General features: G+C 40.3%; 1 protein-coding gene across 7 annotated transcripts in view; it reads left to right on the forward strand.

The window, feature by feature from the left end:
- Nucleotides 1-90: 90 nt before the first annotated feature.
- SDHAF4 (succinate dehydrogenase complex assembly factor 4) overlaps nt 91-18,201 on the forward strand; it is a 62,145-nt gene continuing 44,034 nt past the window's right edge. For all 7 annotated transcript variants that reach the window (XR_012508771.1, XR_012508772.1, XM_045504766.2 and 4 more), the window contains exons 1-2: nt 91-259; nt 9,521-9,670. Coding sequence is in view for 5 of the 7 variants with exons in the window: in XM_045504766.2 (XP_045360722.1) it covers nt 196-259; nt 9,521-9,670 (214 nt within the window). In the remaining 2 variants the exon portion in view is untranslated. The remainder of the gene's footprint in view (nt 260-9,520; nt 9,671-18,201) is intronic.

An 18,201-nucleotide genomic window follows, 5' to 3' on the forward strand; every position in this document is an offset into this window, starting at 1 on the left:
GGACGCAGGGAGGCCCCGCCCCACCACACTCAGGCCCCTCCCCGCCGGAACTGCGGAGGCCCCGCCCCTCTCGGCCACACGTAGACCCCGCCCCTGCCGCGGGGCAGGCCGGGACGGCGCGCGGGAGGACGCGCAGGCTGACCCGCGGGCTGCGTCTGGGACCGGGCCGTCGCGGCCGCCGAGGGACTGGGCGCGATGACCGTACCGGGCCTCGCCGGGTTACTTGGCCGCGTTCCGGCCACTTCGTGGAGAGCGGCAAGTAAGGCGCCTGGCCCGGGGCCTAGGTCGCGGGCGGGGTCCCAAAGGCCCGGGGGCAGGTTCTTCCCCTCCCGAACGCAGGGGCTGGAGCTGAGAGGCCCCAAGCCCGGTCGCCCTCTGCCCGGTCGTGCCAGGTAGTTCGGGGCTCGCGGGGCGCCCCGCACTGATGCTCGGGCGAGAACGGAAAGCGGGCTCTTGGGCAGTGGAGGCAGGCATTGCTTGTTTAACTTACTTACATGGAGGAGGATTCATGTTAGTTTACAGTATAGTTAAAAAAACAAAACTGGAAAGTGCAGAATTTTGGGAAAATGGGCCAAAGGCAAATAAATATAATGAAAATTAAAGGAAACCAGTAATTGTTAATAACGGTAGTATGCATGCTTTCAGTAAAAACCAACATTTATTTAAAACTCATTTTTGTTGGGAAATGTTCTCAGTATGTTACAGACTTAACCCAACAGAGAATGCTTAGCATAGTTGGTTTTTAAATTGAGTTATATTCAGTTTACAATGTTGTGTCAATTTCTGGTGTACAGCACAATTTTTCAGTCATACGTGAATGTACGTATATTCATTTTCATATTCTTTTTCACCGTCAGAATAGTCTTAATTTAGGACATCCTGGAGAAATTGCACAAGTTGAAAACAGTTCTGCCCCTCATCATAAGAGGCCCCAGATTCCTTTGCAGTTTGTTTTCCTTTCTGCAGTCATTTCTCCCCAAACATATTACTTGTTAATTGTAACGGTTTGAAACGGTCCAGAAATGAGCAATACAGAAGTAAAAGTCCTGTATTACCCAGACCTCAGCATAATAACTGTAAAAGTTTGTTGTGTATTCATTCAGCATCTCTTTTTCGCTAGTGTTAAAAAGTTAAGAATGAAGTGTTTGATACCAAAAACTTATATGACATCTGTGAGTTATGAAGCAAAGCCAGCGTTTCCGACCCCATCCTCCAACTGAAAAAATAGAATATTCTCACTGTCCAGCGTCTACCTGTGTGCTGCCTCCTGATGCTAAGCTATGTAACTTTGTATGTTTTTCATCTCTGTGGAAATGGCTTCATACCTCTTGTATTTATTTTACTTGCTTTTTTCAGTTAACACTGTTTTGAGAGTCACCCATATTGATGTGTGATGTGGTAGTTATTCATACAGCTGTGAGACTGTATTATGCATTTTTCCTTTCCCCTTCTCAGTGGGCATATGTGTAATTCTAGAAACACAGGGTTGGCTGCTGCACATCCCTGTGTACGTTGTGGGTACACTTGTACAAGGTGTGGAATTCCTGAAACATCTGGTGTAGGCCTCTTCACTTTTTACAATATGATGCCAAGTTGTAAAGGTGTTTACCATTCCTACTGCCACCTTATACTTCTCCCAGTGGTATATTAGAGTTCCTGTTGCTGCATATACTTGCCCACGTTTGATATCATCAGAAAATTTAATTTTTGTCTGCCTACACGGTGTTGAAATGGTGTCTCATGATGATTCTGCATTTCTCTGATTAGAGAAGTTAAACATCTTTTCAAAAGTTTTTCGCTTTTCTTGGTGGAATAGCTCTTCATTTTCTTATTGGATTGTTTGTCTTTCTTATTAATGTTCTTTACGTGTATTTGAACACTAAACCTTTTTTGGTTATATAAGTGGAAAATAGCTCTATTGGAGGATGGAGGGAACAAAAAGTGCCCACCAAACTGAGAAGGCATCTTGAGATGGAAAACTGAGGCAGGCAGCTCCATGTAATTGGTGGATCGGTTTATTATAGGGTAACGTACTCGCAGGGTGGGATCGGATGGACAGCCAGCCATCCGGAATCATTCGCAGCTGCACTCCGCACCGCCAAGGGGCCACTGGAACCATTTATAGTTCATCTAGGATGTCGGGGTAGGTGCTTGGAAACAGGAAATGCATTCCTAAATTAAAATTTATGGATGAGTAACTGGTCTTGTGGGCTCCAGGACCAAGTCAGTGAAGCTTTTCATCATGGTTGTTTACTGTCAGTGCTTTGTAATGTTGTCTAAGAAAGCCTTCCCTACCTTAATGTCATAGAGATAGCCTCCTGTATTTTCTCCTTAAAGGTCTATAGTTTTACATTTTTATTTAAGTCTTTATTCTGCCAGATATTGATTTTCACTTACGGTGTAAGGCAGGAAACCAATTTCCCTTTTCTCCCATGTCAGTAACCAGTTGTCCCAAGTCCATGTATTGGACTGTCCCCCCGTTGTAATGCAGCTGCCATAAATCAAGTTTACACTTACATATATAGGTGGGTTTATTTCTTCCCTCTCTTTTCAGTTCTGCTGATGTATTTGCCTGTTCCTCTGCTGATACCACCTATCTTAGTACCCATACCTTTGTAATACCTCTTGATAGCTAGTAGGGGAAGTTCTTCAATCTTGTTTTTCACAAGTGCCTTGGCTACTCTTGAATATCTGCTTTCCATATAAAATTCTTAAAAAAAGAGAAAAGTTCCTGTTGGGATTTGGTTACAACTGCTAGGTATATTTTTTTAATTACCATTTTCTGATTACTGCTTATGTATAGAAACACAGTTGACTTGTTAGTAATTTTGTATCTAGTAACCTGGCTAAATTGCTTTATTAATTTAAATAATTTATTTGCAGATTTTGGAGGGGGCAGTGCTAGGTAGACACAGATATTACCTGCAAATAATGAAAATCTAGTTTCTCCCTTCCCAATCTCTGTATCATTTTATTTTCTCTTGTTTTTCTGTCCTTGCTCAGATTTCCAGTACACGTTGACGAGAAGTGGTGATAGGCATATGTATCTTGTTCATGCTTGTAAAGGGAATATGTTTGTATTTCATCATATTAGCTGTAGATGTGCCCTTTATCAGGTGAAGTCCCTTGCTATGTCCAGGAGAGTTTTGGGAGGTTTTTTTGTTTCTGTAATTGTCTATTTTTTAAGACTGAATAAACCTTGAAATTTACTTTTTCTTGAGTGATTATATCATTTTTCTTCTTATCTGGTGTGTTGGTGAATTATAGATTTTTCTAGGCTGAATCACTCTTGCATTCCTAGAAAATATTCAGATTGATCAAGATGACTATATTTTCAACATAATGTTGGGTTTGGTATGCTGATGTTTTGTTTAGAAATTGGCCTGTAATTTTTCTCTTGTAATTTCTTTTTCTAGTTTTGAAATTAAAGTTATTCTGGCCCCTTTTGGTGGGATTATTTTTGGAGTCTGACAGGCTATACCTTTTAAGTGGAGAGTTCAATCCATTTACAGTTATAATTACTGGTATAATTGACTTTATTTCTACCATTTTATTTTTTTGCACCTTGTATTTGTCATACTTTGTTTGAATTAAATGTTTCCTTCTTTTTTTTCTTTGCTGGTTTGGAAGTTATACATTACCTTTTATTGGTTACACTAGAAATCTAAATGCATGCTTAAGGAAGTCTAAAGTTAATTAATATCTTTATTTTTCTCTTAGACAGTATAAAGCTTAAGAATGCTTTGAGTTCGCTCATGTTCCATCTTTGCTGTTCAGCCTTTTAGAGGTGTGTGTATTCTTGTGTATATGTTAGGATGGGATTGTGGTTTTGATAACCCCACAAATCAATGTTATTATTATAGTTCTATACAGTCAATGTATAAAACTTGTATTTTCTATTTTTATCTCACACTTTGCTTCTGGGGTTGCTTTCTTAAAGTACACTGTTCAGAAGTTCCCTTTGGTAACAGTCTTTTGTGATAAAGTTTCTCTGTGTTCTTCTTTATATATATTTTATTTTTAATCTGAAAATCTGGTTTATTTAATTTCTCTCCTGTTCTTGAAAGGTGTTTTCAGTGGATGTATCATTTTCTTACAGCTCTGGCTTCTGGCTTCCATAGCTATTGGGAAGTCATCTGTCTAATTTTTGGTCCTTTATTAGTAATCTGTCTTTTATCTGGCTGCTTTTTAGATCTTCTTTTGATGGTGAGTTCTTCATTTTACTTTGTGTATAGATGTGGGTTTTTTTTTTTAACTCTTTTTTTTACTGGTAGTTCTCTGTGCTTCCCACATCTGAAGATTCTTGTCTGTTTTATGTCTGGTTTTTTTCATTATCTCCTTCTGGAACTATGATTAAACAAGCATTTGTCAGACCTTCTCATGTTATCCTCCACATATTTTAACATCTCTCTCACTGTTTTCATTTCTTTGTCTCTGTGCTTTTTTCTGTATAATTTCTTGAGGACTTTATTCCCAATCACAGGTTCTCTTTTTAACTGTATCTATTCTATTTAGCTCTTTTGAGCTTTAAATTTAAATTGTTATATTTCTAAATATCTATGTGTGGGTTTTTGTTTTTGTTTTTTAATATTGGACTCGTCATTTTTCAGAGTCTCTTACTCCTTTCTCCTTTTTGGCTCCTTTTTAATTTCCTTAAACATACTAAATATTTTATTTTCTTTTCATTGAAATAGAGTTGATTTACAATGTTGTGTTAGTTTCCAGTGTACAGCAGAGTGATACAATTATATAAATAGTTATTTCATATTCTGATTTCAGTTATTTCAGTATGTAGATCTTTATGATCTGGTCCTGTTGTTCTGGTGTTTGCTGATTCTGCTGACTCTTGTTTGTGATAGCTTGTTTCCTTGAGGGTTTTACTGGAATTCTCTCTGAGACTTCCGTAAGACATAAGACATGGGTTGAGGGAGTATTTCTCCTTGAGATTTGCTTCTGCTTTTTCCATATGTCTGGGAGCACTTCAGCTTTAGACTTGGATCCCCTTTGTAGTAAGATGCTCCCTGTGGGGCTTTTTGGACCATGCAGATAGTGCGTAATCAGGCATAAACATGGGTATGGTCAGGCAGAGGCTTCAAAATACCAAGAGGGATGTCCTCCTTCACATCCACTTAGAACCGAGGTCAAGATGGACACTTTTCCATCCTTAACCTTTCTCTGCATTAATTCTCTGTCTTCTAGTTCCTTGCTCTTTGGACCAGCAGCTTGAGCATCACCTGGTAGCTTGTTAAAATGCAGAATCTCAGGTCCTGCCAGATTTACTTAGAGTCTGCGTTTTAACATGGTCTCCCTAGGTGTCTTATATGCACATTTAAGAATCTTCCAGATCACTCTCTTTTCTCAATGCATGAGCCCCCCGAGTCCTGGCCTCTAATAGGCTTTTTGTTTTGCTCTTCTCCCTGCTGTCCTGAGAGCTCTGTACGCAAAGCTCTAAGGGAGAAAGACACAGGTCATGTAGTACTTTTAAGTGTTTGTTTATCTTACTGGACTGCTCTGGTGGTTTATCATTATTTTACTTTTTTAAAATTTCTTCCTCTGATTTAAAAATGTTTCCTTTCTTTCTTTCTTTCTTTCTTTCTTTCTTTCTTTCTTTCTTTCTTTCTTTCTTTCTTTCTTTCTTTCTTTCTTTCTCTCTCTCTCTCTCTTTCTCTCTTTCTCTCTTTTATTTATTTGTCTGTTTATTATAGATGTTTTATAGCTATAGTTTTGGCATCTCTCATGTATCAAATTGCCAAAAGCAAAAGTTTTGAGAAGTTTTTTTTTTAAACTTTTTAATGGGGATTCACTCTTTTTTCTTTGCTTTTTCTCCTTCTTTCAGATTATCTTCTTGCCCCTAATGTATTTGTAAATGCAACTCTAAATTGGCTTTGGATAAAGCTAAAAAACCTCTTGAAAAAGAAGACATGGGCTTTATGGTGGATTTCCTTACTTTTCAAAAGGAGTGCAGTGTCCCATCTCATCTTGTACTGTGTAGAAATGAGGAGAATTCTTTTCCTCCACATTTTGTCATACTGTTACCTGACTGCAAAAATAGTTCTGTGTATGTTTCCATGGTCTCAGAGTCCCCTGAGAAAACTGGCCTTTTGGCTTTTCCTTATACCTCTTCTTTCTTTGGGTAAAGTTCCTTCAGAAGTGTCCAGAGCCAGGCTGAGGAACCAATTTCTCACACGTAAAATTTGCTGTTCTTCTCTTTCCCTGAGGTATGCTCACGTTTCTGTTCCTTACCCAGATCCCTCATGCACGTTGACTCCTGCATCCCACAGTTAGGCTCAGGTTATTCATATGCTCTGTGTGTGCACATAAAGACCCGCACATTGCTTTAGTTCTCTGAACTGCTCTGCAAGGTAAGTAGAAATATCCCCATTTTTGAAATTGGAAAACAGAGTGAGTGAGATACATAACCTTCTCAGGGTCCTGTTGCTAGTAGGTGGTGTGGCTGGCGTTGGAACCCACGGGGACTCTAGTGCCCTTAGTTTGTGAGTGTTTTACTTCTCCACTGTGTTACTTGAGGGGAGAGCCAGGCTGCTGTAACAGTCCTGCTGATGGGACAGGTCATTCAGGAATCGATTCTTTTCATCTTGTTGCTCCACCAATATCTGTACAGCAGTGCCAGCAGTCAACCCAGATATACTGGTAGTTTTACTAGTTCTTTATATCCTGTGTCAACAGGTGTTCAGTATTTCAAATATCATCCAGACCTGGGTTTGTCCTCATCTGCATGGTGGAAGCTAGGTCACTGCCATGTCCACGTTACAACCTGAGGGACTGAGAAAAGAAATCCAGGGCATTCGGTTTGTTGCAAAATTGAGGCGACCTAGAGTTTGCACACATCATTCTAGTCACCGCTTGGGCCTGCGGCTGCTGGACTGCAAGGCAGGCTGGGACTGTGCTCTCTGAGTGAGGGGCCTAGTGCTCAGCTGGGTAGCAAGCAGGGTGGGAGCGGGAGTCCTCGAACTAATGGATGAAGAGGAAAGTGACTTTGGGAGACAGCTAGCAGCCTCTGCCACATCTTCCTCGTGTCGCCTTTTCAGAAGGTGATTTTGTTCATATTGAACAGAATACTACAAAATACAGCTCTGCGTACCTCATCAGATGACTGTATGTATTGTTAGCCCGTAGCACGGCGCCTGGCACACACGAGGCATCTGACACATGATATCACTTGTATTATTTACAGTTCATATGTCTGCATCATTTAAGGAGCAAAATGTTTAGCTTCAGATTTTGTCTACATTATAATTGGTAGCCAGGGATTTTATGCCATTTGTATGATTTTGCATAAATACTTGGGAATTTCTGCAGATTTGAAGCATACCATGATTACTTTTTACCCTAAATATCATTTCAAGCTTTCAATTAAAAGATTTTTTTTTAATTTGCTAAAACAATCGAACCTAAAACAAGAAGTACTAATTTTATTGTTTTGAGTCAAGCCTGAGTGCACAGGAGCAAATGGCTACTGGTAGCTAGTAAATACTTGCTGGATTATAGGTTTCAAAGTGAGTTATTTAATGTATAACAAAATAGGTTTAGTGAGTAATCAAATGTGGAATGCTTAAAAATTATAGATAGATAAGTGTTTTTATTTTAATTTGTATAGAAATTCTTATTGATTCACAGAATTTTTCTCAGCCAATTAGTATCATAAATATGAAGTATTTTATATAAGTGAGTGTGTAGATGAGGAAACTGTATTCTGTAAATCATTGTCATAGCTTTACTAATACATGCAGTTATGTATTTATTTTCTAAATCCTTGTATTTTGTGGACTCTTGCATCTGTGGGAGGAGACTAATTTGCATTACAGTTGGTCATTCAGTCAACAGTGTTGCTTGTCACTGAGCTGTATGTGGTGAAGGTACAAATTCACAGCCTGGTGTACTATTTTGAAATTGTTAGTGCAGTTTGTGTGTGATGTTAACTTTATATAGTCTTATAAACAGACCTTATGTAAATTCCAAGGTGGCTGTGGAGGGTGTATGTGTATACACAGAGACATACATATGTACACACAGATGTGTGTGCATGTATATTTGCATGTGTGTCTATATATTTGTGTGTGTATATACATATAATTTTTTAAAGTAGGGGGTAGGTTGATGTGAAGGTTAGAATATAGATAAAATACATGCAATGAAAGAAAATTCTACTTATATGTCATGTTATGAAAAGCTTCCCAGTAATTCTATAATAATAGTAATAGATACAGTTTGTCACCATGCAAAGTCCTTTGCAGGAATTGTGCTGTTTAATCTATTAGTCACCTCATGAAATAGGTACTGTTTTCTTCAATTTAAAGGGGAGGAAATGAACTTAGAAAGGGTAAGTAACTTGACAAAGGTCAAACAACTGAAAGTGTTTGTTTTAACAGTTTCCTATTGCTCGTGTAAAAAATTACCACAAACTTAGTGGCTTAAAACTTCTTACAGTTCAGGAGGTAAGAAGTCTGGAATGACTCTCTGGGCTGAACCAAGTGCTAGGGCTGTGTTTCTCCTGGTGGCTCTAGGGGAGGATCTCTTTTCCAACTTCTGGGGCTGTGCAAGTTCCTTGACTCAGCGCCCCTGTCCTCCATCTTCAGTGCAGGCAACATGTCAGGCCTGTCTCACTGGTTCATGCCATCTCTCTGGTTCTCTCTTCAGTTCTCTCTTCCTCTTGTAAGGACCCACACAGATAACTCAGGACAGCCCCCCTAGTTCAGGGTCATCTGATTAGTGGCCTCAGTTCCATCTGCTACCTAATTCTCCTTCACCATGTGACCTAACCTACACGTGTTAGGTTCTCACCCCTTGGGGGCCCGCTATTCTACCTGCCACAGTGGTGTGACCAGAACTGGTACCCACCTCTGTCTACCTGTAAAGCCATTACTTCCGGAGTCGAAAGCCCCCAGCGCTGAGGTCATTTTTCAGAGTGGTTTTGCCCTTATTGAACTTTATCTCAACAAGGGTCAGCTACTTTCATAATACTGAAAGTTTAACTTCCTTGTTATAATCTAGAGAGAAGGTGATCTCATTTATATATGAAAATGCCAAGTACATTTAAAAATGTTTAATTGGCAGGCAAAGAGAACCACAATTAGGATTAAAATATGAGAATACTAAATACAGTCCCTTGTGACTTCTAGAGATTTAAATACTAAATATTGTTATTGAAAAAAAAAGTTCATCTTACTTAGTTACTCTTAATAATCTCATTCCTGGTATTTTGGGCATTGCTTCAGACAAGAATCAGTGTTTTATATACAAGTTTTTACAATATTGATAATGGTTAACTAACTTATTTCAAAGCTTTTCTTTTCAAACTGATACCATTAGTTGCCTCCAAGGAAGGGAACTGGCTGTCTGGAAGACAGAGGAGAGGGAAGAATTTTCATATATGTCCTTTTGTACTTTTTGACTTTGATAAATGTGAATGTGTACGCTAAAAAGCAGTAAGTAAAATTATTAAATTATAAAGTAGAATAAATGAACAGCTCCCATTTTTTCACTGTCTTCACTCTGCTAGGATCACCCCTTCTGTGTCATTCTTTGAGGAAAATGAGTTCTGAAGGAGAAAAATCTGAACCCATCAAGCAATCCCTTAAGAAGCCAAAGTTACCAGAAGGTCGTTTTGATGCGCCAGAAGATTCCAACTTAGAGAAAGAACCACTGACAAGTGAGTACAGTAAAGCTCCTCTCTTCATTTTGAGTCTCAAAGAAAATGTTTTAGTTATTGAGGAAAAAAATGAAAGGAAAGAAACAGATTATTGTTTATAATTCTTTATTAACAATAATAAACAGTATGTCAATAATGAATAAAATTACTCTATTGACCACCAATACGTATGGGTTTTAAAAGAAACATTTCCAAGCCCCTGGTAGTGATAGATGGATGCATTATACCCCATTACTCACATGGCAAAATATATGAATTGAGACCTGCGCTGATGCAAATAACAGAAACCTACTTGAGCAAACTTGAGAGGAGGGTAGGGTAGGTTGTCATTGAGGTACAGGGTACAGGTGAGGCTCCCTTTGGCAGTAATGCTGCAGGACCTTGGAAGAAGACTGGAACCTCAGGATAAACACTAAATATTTGGAAACTAGGCTGTTCTCCCTTCTTCTCTGGTCTCTGGTCACATTTTTCATTGTTTTCTGTCTCCAGACTCCCTTCTCAGTCCACTGGACAGAAAGTACCTGATTCTAGCAGCTACTCAGTTCAAAAGAACAACTCAGACTGAAAATATAATTTCTTAGTCCTACTTCCAAACTCCTTAAGAAGAGAGTTCATTGGCCCAGCTTAGACCATGTGTCCACAGCTAAATCAACCAGAGTGGCCGTAGGCTGGGTCACAGATGAATGTGGTGGTTCTCACTGTAACCATGTGGTTGGGGAAAGAGAGGGCAGGTTTGCAGAATAAAGAGGTTTTTTTGAAGGAGGTGAGGTGATAGACTCAGCATGGTTCAGTATGTACAAAATTTGGCTCATGTCTTAAAGTTCAGGTTTTTTGTTGTTGGGTTTTTTTTTAAGTACTACTTTGGTTTCATTCTATACTCTTTGTACCTTTGAATTGTGGAACATGTGCAAGTATTCGTTTTCAAAAATAGCGTTCTAGACAGCATAAAAGTAAACATACCACTTTGAAATATTGGCAAGGCTGCCCCCTGCTTGTATGATTTTTCTAGTCTCATGAGACCTAACCTGTCTGTGTAGTGAAACATCCTAGGCAAGAAGATACCAGGAGAGGATACAGGGACCCGTGTCTGGAACTCTTTCTAGAACATAAAAGCTTTTGGTTTTTGCTCATCCATTAGATATTTCAGTTTATAGCACTTTAGCAAGCTTAATCTAATAATCAGATCATCAGCCAAGATGATGGAGGCTTTTAAAAAGTTATCATAATCTAAAGGTAGAATTAGTCTTCAGAGGTTTTAGCAAAGTGCAAACATCTGAGAGGAAGTATTTCCTTAAGACATCTCACACAAAAGCAGCAATCTCAGAGAAAAACCCTCACATATATGCTCAACTGATTATTGACAAGGGTGCTGAGACCGTTCAGTGGGGGAAAGAATAGTCTTCAGTAAGTGGGTAAACTGGATATCCACATGCCAAAGAATGAAACTCTACCCTTACCTTACATCATATTCAAAAACTAACTCTAAATATGTCAAATACCTAAACTTAAGAGGTGAAACCATAAAACTCTTAGAAGAAAAGATTTGGAGTTATCTTCATGTCATTGGAATTGACAGTGAATTCATGGATATGACACCAAAAGCACAAGCAATGCATGCAAAAATAGATGAATTAGACATCATCAAAATTAAGAAGTTTTGTGCATCAAAGGATGTTATCAAGAGAATGAAAAAAATAACCTGCAGGATGGGAGAAATATTTGTAAATCATATATCCAAAAAAGAATTAATATCTAGAAGACTAAAGAACTCCTACAACTCAACAAGAAAAACAACCTAATTCAAAAATGGGCAAACAACTCAAACAGACATTTTTCCAAAGAAGATGCACAAATGGCCAAGAGGCGTTTGAAAAGATGCCCAGCATCACTACTCAGTAGGGAAATGCAAATCAAAGCCATGGCGATGCACCGCTTCACGCCAGCTTCGTCTGTAATTTACGAAAAACTGGAAAATAACAAGTGATGATGACAGTGTAGAAAAATTGGAACCACATGTGTTTCTGGTGGGAATGTGAAATGATACAGCTGCTATGGAGGACAGTCTGGCAGTTTCCCAAAAAAGAAAATAGAGAGCTACCATGTGACCTCGTAATTCTATAAATCCAAGAGAATTGAAAACAGAGACTTAGACAGATACCTGCACACTCAGGCTTTACTCACAGCAGCCAGAGGGTAGAAACAAACCAGATGTCCATCGATGGGTGAATGGATAAACAAAACGTAGTATGTACACACAGAGGAGCACTATTCAGTCATAGAAAGGTACTGATACATGCTGGGACACAGATGGACCTTTGAACATTATGCTTAGTGAAATCAAGCAGACACAAGGACAAATACTGTATGATTCCACCTATCTTAGGTACCCAGAGTAAGCAAATTCGTAGAAACAGAAGGTAGAATAGAGGTTATCAAGGTCTAGAGAGAAGGGGAAAGGGAGAGTTTTAGTTTAGTGGGTACAGAGTTTATACTGGGGATGATGAAAAAGTTTGGGATGTGGTGTAATGGTTACACAGCATTGTGAATGTATTTAATGCCACTAAATTGTACACTTGTAAATGGTTATGTGTATTTAAATACAACTAAAGAGAAAAAAGAAAGCACATTTCTAAATGAATCATCTCTGACACAATGCTAGGCATCTGTCTTAATTGTTGGGTCACTGAGGTTTATGTTGAACATATATTACCAAATCCAGCAGGTGTTTCATAATCCACATTTTATCTTAACCATCCACAACATTTGACTTTGTTAACTGCTGCTTCTGGAAATTTTCTGTCTTGGTTTTGGTTATGCTTTCTTCAGTTCCTCATTCTATTTCTTCTACCATTTCTTCCTGGGCTCTTTTTAAAACACCTATGCCTCTACCCAACTCTCAGATGGACATATTTTCCAGGTGGCTGTCCTGAGCCCTCTAAGCATTCCTAGGGAGAACTTGTATCTTCCTGAGATGATGTGAAATACCACATATATGTTGGTGATTCACACATTTTTACCTCTAGTCAGATCTCTCTCCTGAGCTCCTCCTGTCTGCAGCTGCCTCCTGAACATCTTTGTTTGCATATTCCAAATACACCTTAAAATTAATACATCTAAAGCTAAACTCATCTTGTCTCATTGTTCCCTCCCACCAGCCCTGCCCCAGTCCTCTTCCTTCTAGATTCCCAACCTGCCCCATCTATCAAGTCACTGAAGCCTGAAATCAGGGGATAATCCTTCGCTCCTGCCTCTTCCTGCGTCCTGGATCCATTCACTAGCCAAGTCATGTTTCTACCTTCTTAACATCTCTCAAACTCATTTCCTCTTATCCGTGCTACCAGTAAAGCCCAAAGTCAGTGTCTCTAGTTCTGCTGGTCTCCTAACAAGTCTTCTTCCTTGTTGTCATCCTTCTAGTCTAGTCTCCTGCCTCGAGTACATACCTCATTCTAAGAAAAATTTATAGGTTGCACCTTTGCGGAGAGTACTTTTTGTTACTAAGATAATACAATTGTTTGCAGCTAGGCACCCTGTTTGATGCAAAGATGAATAAGGAAAGGAAAATTGCTATATATAAATAACTGTGAGCAGGACATTGTGTGGTAACATGAGAAGTACACAGAAAAAGACCAGAGAAAGGTAGACAAGAGATAACATTTGAGCTGGGTAGATAGGGAGTGGTGGGGAGATGTTTCAAAAACACAGAAAGAAATGGTCCGAAAGAAAGAGGTTGGGCAGCATGACATTGCAAGACTTAGCTAATGGGCCTCTTAGCTGCCGTGTAAAGTGAGTATAGTGAATTAATAGAATACAGAGCTAGAAAAATAGACTCAGTTCAAATCTGGAAGGGCCCGAAGTGCCACGTTATAGTATATGGGCTCTGTGCAGTGGACAGTGAGGAAAGCACTGAATGTTTTGGGTGGAGATTGTTTTGATAAACTTCCTTAAAGTATAATCTGCATGTAATGAAATTTACCCACTTTTAAATTCACCCATTTTACGCGAACAGTTCAGTGAATTTTAACAAACGTTTGCAGTCATGCAGCCAACACAAGGCCTAACACAGTCTCATCCCTCACAGAGCCCCTCGCTGCTCCTTACAGTTAGTCTCTTTCCCCCACCCCGCTGGCAATCATTGCTTTGTTTTCTGTCACCATAATTTTGCCCTTTTGTAGGATTTTAAATAAATCATACATTACATAGTATTTTGTGTCTGATTTCTTTCACTTAATATATGTTGAGGAGGGATTCTGTTTTATAAATATTAATTCAACTTTCTGTACAGGTTAGGCTGGAGTCATGAGAGTCAGAAAACACAGATGAGGTAGAAAACTCTCACATTAGTCTAGAACAGAACTCAGGATAATTTGGTGTTGAAGTAGTAGGAATAAAAAGTTTCAGAAAACTATAGGGTATAATGAGGGTGAAGATTAGGTTAAACAAACATGAGGAAGAAGGGGGATGGTGGAATAGGAGGTTATGGTCAGAAAGAAGAGAGCTCAAGAGTGCGATTTGGAGGAGGAACATAGTAGATGGCAGTGGATGGCAGAAGTGGAGGTGAGAGTCACTAGGAAAGAGGATTGAGGATGTTTGTGGGTGCAATATGTGATGTTCTTAATGTAGATATTTATATTAAGGGTGAAACTATGAACTAAATATTGATCCTGCCCAAGAAGATAGACAAGTCTTTGAGTTTATCACAGGACTGGAGAAGAGGACTGGAGAAGTGCGCAGCGTAGAATTCAAAAGAGGAAAGTCTGTAGAAGTGTGGTGGTAATATGAGAGGCTGGCAGTAGCAGTGAGGAGCAGGGACATTTTGACCCCCCTTCTTCCCTAGTGCTGTGGACTGAACTGTGTCCTGCTAAAATCCGCATGTTGAAGCCCTAACCCACAAAATGATGGTATTTAGAGGTGGGGCCTTTGAGAGATAATTAGGTTTAGGTGAGGTTGTGAGGATGGGGCCCCATGAGAAGGAACTAGTGCCCTTATACGAAGGGACAGCAGAGACCTTGCTGTCATTTCCTCCCTGCCATGTGAGGACACACTGAGAAGGGACCATCTGCAAGCCAGGAAGAGAGTCCTCACCAGAGCCTGATCTCGGACTTCCAGCCTCCAAAACTGTGAGAAAGTCAATTTCTGTTGCTTAAACCACTCAGTCTATGGTATTTTGTTATGGCAGCCCTTGCTGACTAAGACACCAAGTGAGCCCAGAAAAAATGAAAGGAGAAAAGCTTCCATTAGCAAGGCTTTCAGAAGTCAAAGCAAGGAGTTCTTTAGAAAACAGAATAATGATGAGGGTAGGTAGGGGACAGTGTATTCACAGTAGAGAAAGAATTAAAAAATGAATGAATACTTGAAAAATTTCACTATGAATTCTGTACCCGCTTTCATTTGCCAAGAGAGGGACTACATGATTTTGGAGATGTTCATTTAGTTTTCTAAGAGACACAGTTTGGGAATATCAATGAAGATGGCTGAGTAAGAGGACGTGGAGCTCACTGCCCCCACGAACACATCAAAAATACATCTGCATGTGGGACAATTCTCACTGAAAACTAACTGGAAACTTGCAGAAAGACTCCGGTACCTCTAAGGCTGTAAGGCAGATCCATATATGACCCAGTGGGAAGGGAAGGAAAGCAATCAGGCTGGGGCCTGTACCCCTGGAGGGGAACTCAGAGGAAAAGGGAGATGACACACCCTAGAGAGTGAGTGGTGAGAGCCTCCGATTGGGCACCCCAGGCCTGGTGTGCTTCACAGAGGAGATGAGCCCCCTTGTCTAGTTGGAGGACTGCTGGGACTAACAGGATGGCTGTGGGAAGCTGGTCTCCGCTAGTGAGGAGCACACCTGCTGCCTGCCCCTGAGGCGGGGCAGAGAGAGGTCTGCTCCAGCAGCTGCTGACTTTCCTGGCCCACCTCAGCACACGCCACAGCCCAAGCCAGGCAAGCGCTCTGGCCCCGCTCACTCCAGGTCACAGTGCAGCACTGGGTCTGGGGCAGCCACTGCTGGGGAGAAGACTCAGCCATGGGATGCAGAGGCAGAGCCTGGGTGGGACGGTGGCTGCCATGGTTGGCAGTACTCAGGCAACACATCAGAAGTAGCCCAGATCTCTGACAGCGGCCACTCCACCACAGCTTACCCCCTGATACAAGCTGAGAGTCCACGTGGGCCCTACCAGCTCTGTGGTGTAGCTCCACAGCAGAGTTGGGGTGGCAGATGCTGGGGGTAGTGGGCAGCTGTGAAGGTCAAAGGGGCCTTGCACTGAGTCTGCATCTAAGTGGAGCATGGGAAACAAATATGGGTAACTGAACAGGCAGTGAGTCAGAGACGGCTCAGATCTGTGTCTGCGGCTGACGCAAGCTGAGCGCCTGCATGAGCTGCACTTCAGCAATTTCCCCTCTGCACAGAGAGGGGAATTTCCCCAGTGCCCAGAGAGGGGAAAACACACACTTAAAAGGAACAGAGCCAGCTCGTGCCGACCCTCAGGGTTTCTGCTCCAGCAGCTTCAAATCAGACCCCACCCCGTGTGGGACACAGACAGACACTGAGCAGGGGGACGTCCCAGCCCACACCTGGCTTCAGCTCTAGCCCCTTCACCTCCAGCCCCACCTTCTACCAAGGAGACAGCTGCCAGCACACCCTGAGGAAGGATGTGATTTGTGTCCACATCAAATCCAGCTCTCCCACCAAAGGCGTTGGGCACGTGCGGTCAGTATAGGGACATTCCCAGGGAAGAATACCACCGCGAGGTGACTGTTACACGTGCATTCACAGAGGCAAAGAAAGTTAAGTAAAATGAAAAGGAACTGCTCTCTACTGAAAGAGCAATAGAAAACCCTTGAAAATACAGCTAGTGAAACAACAGTTAGCTGGCTAAAGAGCTCAAAGCATTGGTTATAAAACTGTAGAGTGAGTCAGGGAAAAGAACACATCTACACAGCAGTCATTTTGGAACTAGAAAATATAAAAAAGACCCAATCAGAAATGAAGAATTCGATAGCTGATATAAAAAACACTCTAGAAGGAATGAATAGCTGACTAAGTGATGACACAGAAGAACCCATAAGTTAAGTGATCTGGAAGATAGAATAATGGACATCACCCAATCAGAACAGCAAAAAGAAAAGCAAATTTTCAAAAATGAAAATAGCAAACAATATAAGAGTTCTCTGGGATATAAGAGACCCAGAAGAAAAAGAGAGAAGAGGGTCAAAAATGTATTTGAGGAAATTAGGAACTGAAAACTTCCAAAATCTGAAGAAGGAAACATGTCCAGGTATGGGAAGTACAGAGGGTCCCAACAGGATGAACCCAGACAGATCCACACCAAGACATATAATTAAAATGGCAAAAGTTTAAGAGAAAATTCTAAAGGCAGCAAGAGGAAAACAGAGTCATGTACAAGGGAATCTCCAGAAGCCTATCAGCTGATTTCTCTGCAGAAACTTTGCAGGCCAGAAGGGAGTGGCAAGATGTATTCCAGTGGTTGAAAGTGAAAATCTGCAACCTAGGAGACTCTACCCAGCAAGATTATCATTTAGCATAGAAGGGGAGATAAAGACATCTCAGATAAGCAGAAACTAACAGTCCATGAATACTGCACTTAACCAAAAAAATGTTGAAGGGACTTCTCTAAGAGGAAAACAAGTAAGCTATAGGAAAAGGGAAATCTTACTAGGAAAGGCAGATGTATAGTAAGGACTGAGCATCAACCACTTGCATACCTAGTACAAAGACTAAAAGACAAAAAAAAGTTGTCAAAGCAACTATAAATACAATAAACAGTTAAGGGATAAACATGAAAATGCAACGTGACATCAGAAACGATGTGGGGGATGGGGGTAAAAAATTGTAGATCTTTTAGAATATGTTTCAACTTAAATGACTATCAGTTAAAGCAAGTAAATGCAGTTATAGATCAACATTATGAACCCCATGATAACCACAGATGAAAAACCTATAACAGATACACAAGAGCTAAAAAGAACACAAGCATACTACTAAAGAAAGTCATCAGACCACTAGGGAAGAAATAAAAATAAGAAATGAACAGAGAAGAACCACAAAACAGCCAAGAAACAAGTCATAAAATGCAGTAAGTACATGCCTATCAATAATTACTGTAAATGTCAGTGGACTGAATGCGTCAATCAAAGACAGGGTGACTGGATTACAAAACCTGCTGCCTACAAGAGACATTTCAAAGCTAAAGACAGACTGAAAGTGAGGGGCTGGAAAAAGTTATTCTTGAAAACGGAAATGACAAGAAACTAGGGGTAGTAATTCTCAGATAAAGTAGACTTTAAAACAAGACTGTAACAAAAGACAAGGTAGGGCATTATGTAATAATAAAGGGATCTATACAAAAAGAGGGTATTACACTTGTTAACATATAAGCACCCAATACAGAAGCACCTAAATGTAGAAAGCAAATACTAACAGACAAAATGGAAGAAATTGATAATACAATAATAGAAGGGGACTTTAACACCTCACTTATCTCAGTAGACATCTTATCTAGACAAAAAGTCAG

Source organism: Camelus bactrianus, chromosome 8 (assembly GCF_048773025.1).
Source record: "Camelus bactrianus isolate YW-2024 breed Bactrian camel chromosome 8, ASM4877302v1, whole genome shotgun sequence".
NCBI lineage: Eukaryota > Metazoa > Chordata > Mammalia > Artiodactyla > Camelidae > Camelus > Camelus bactrianus.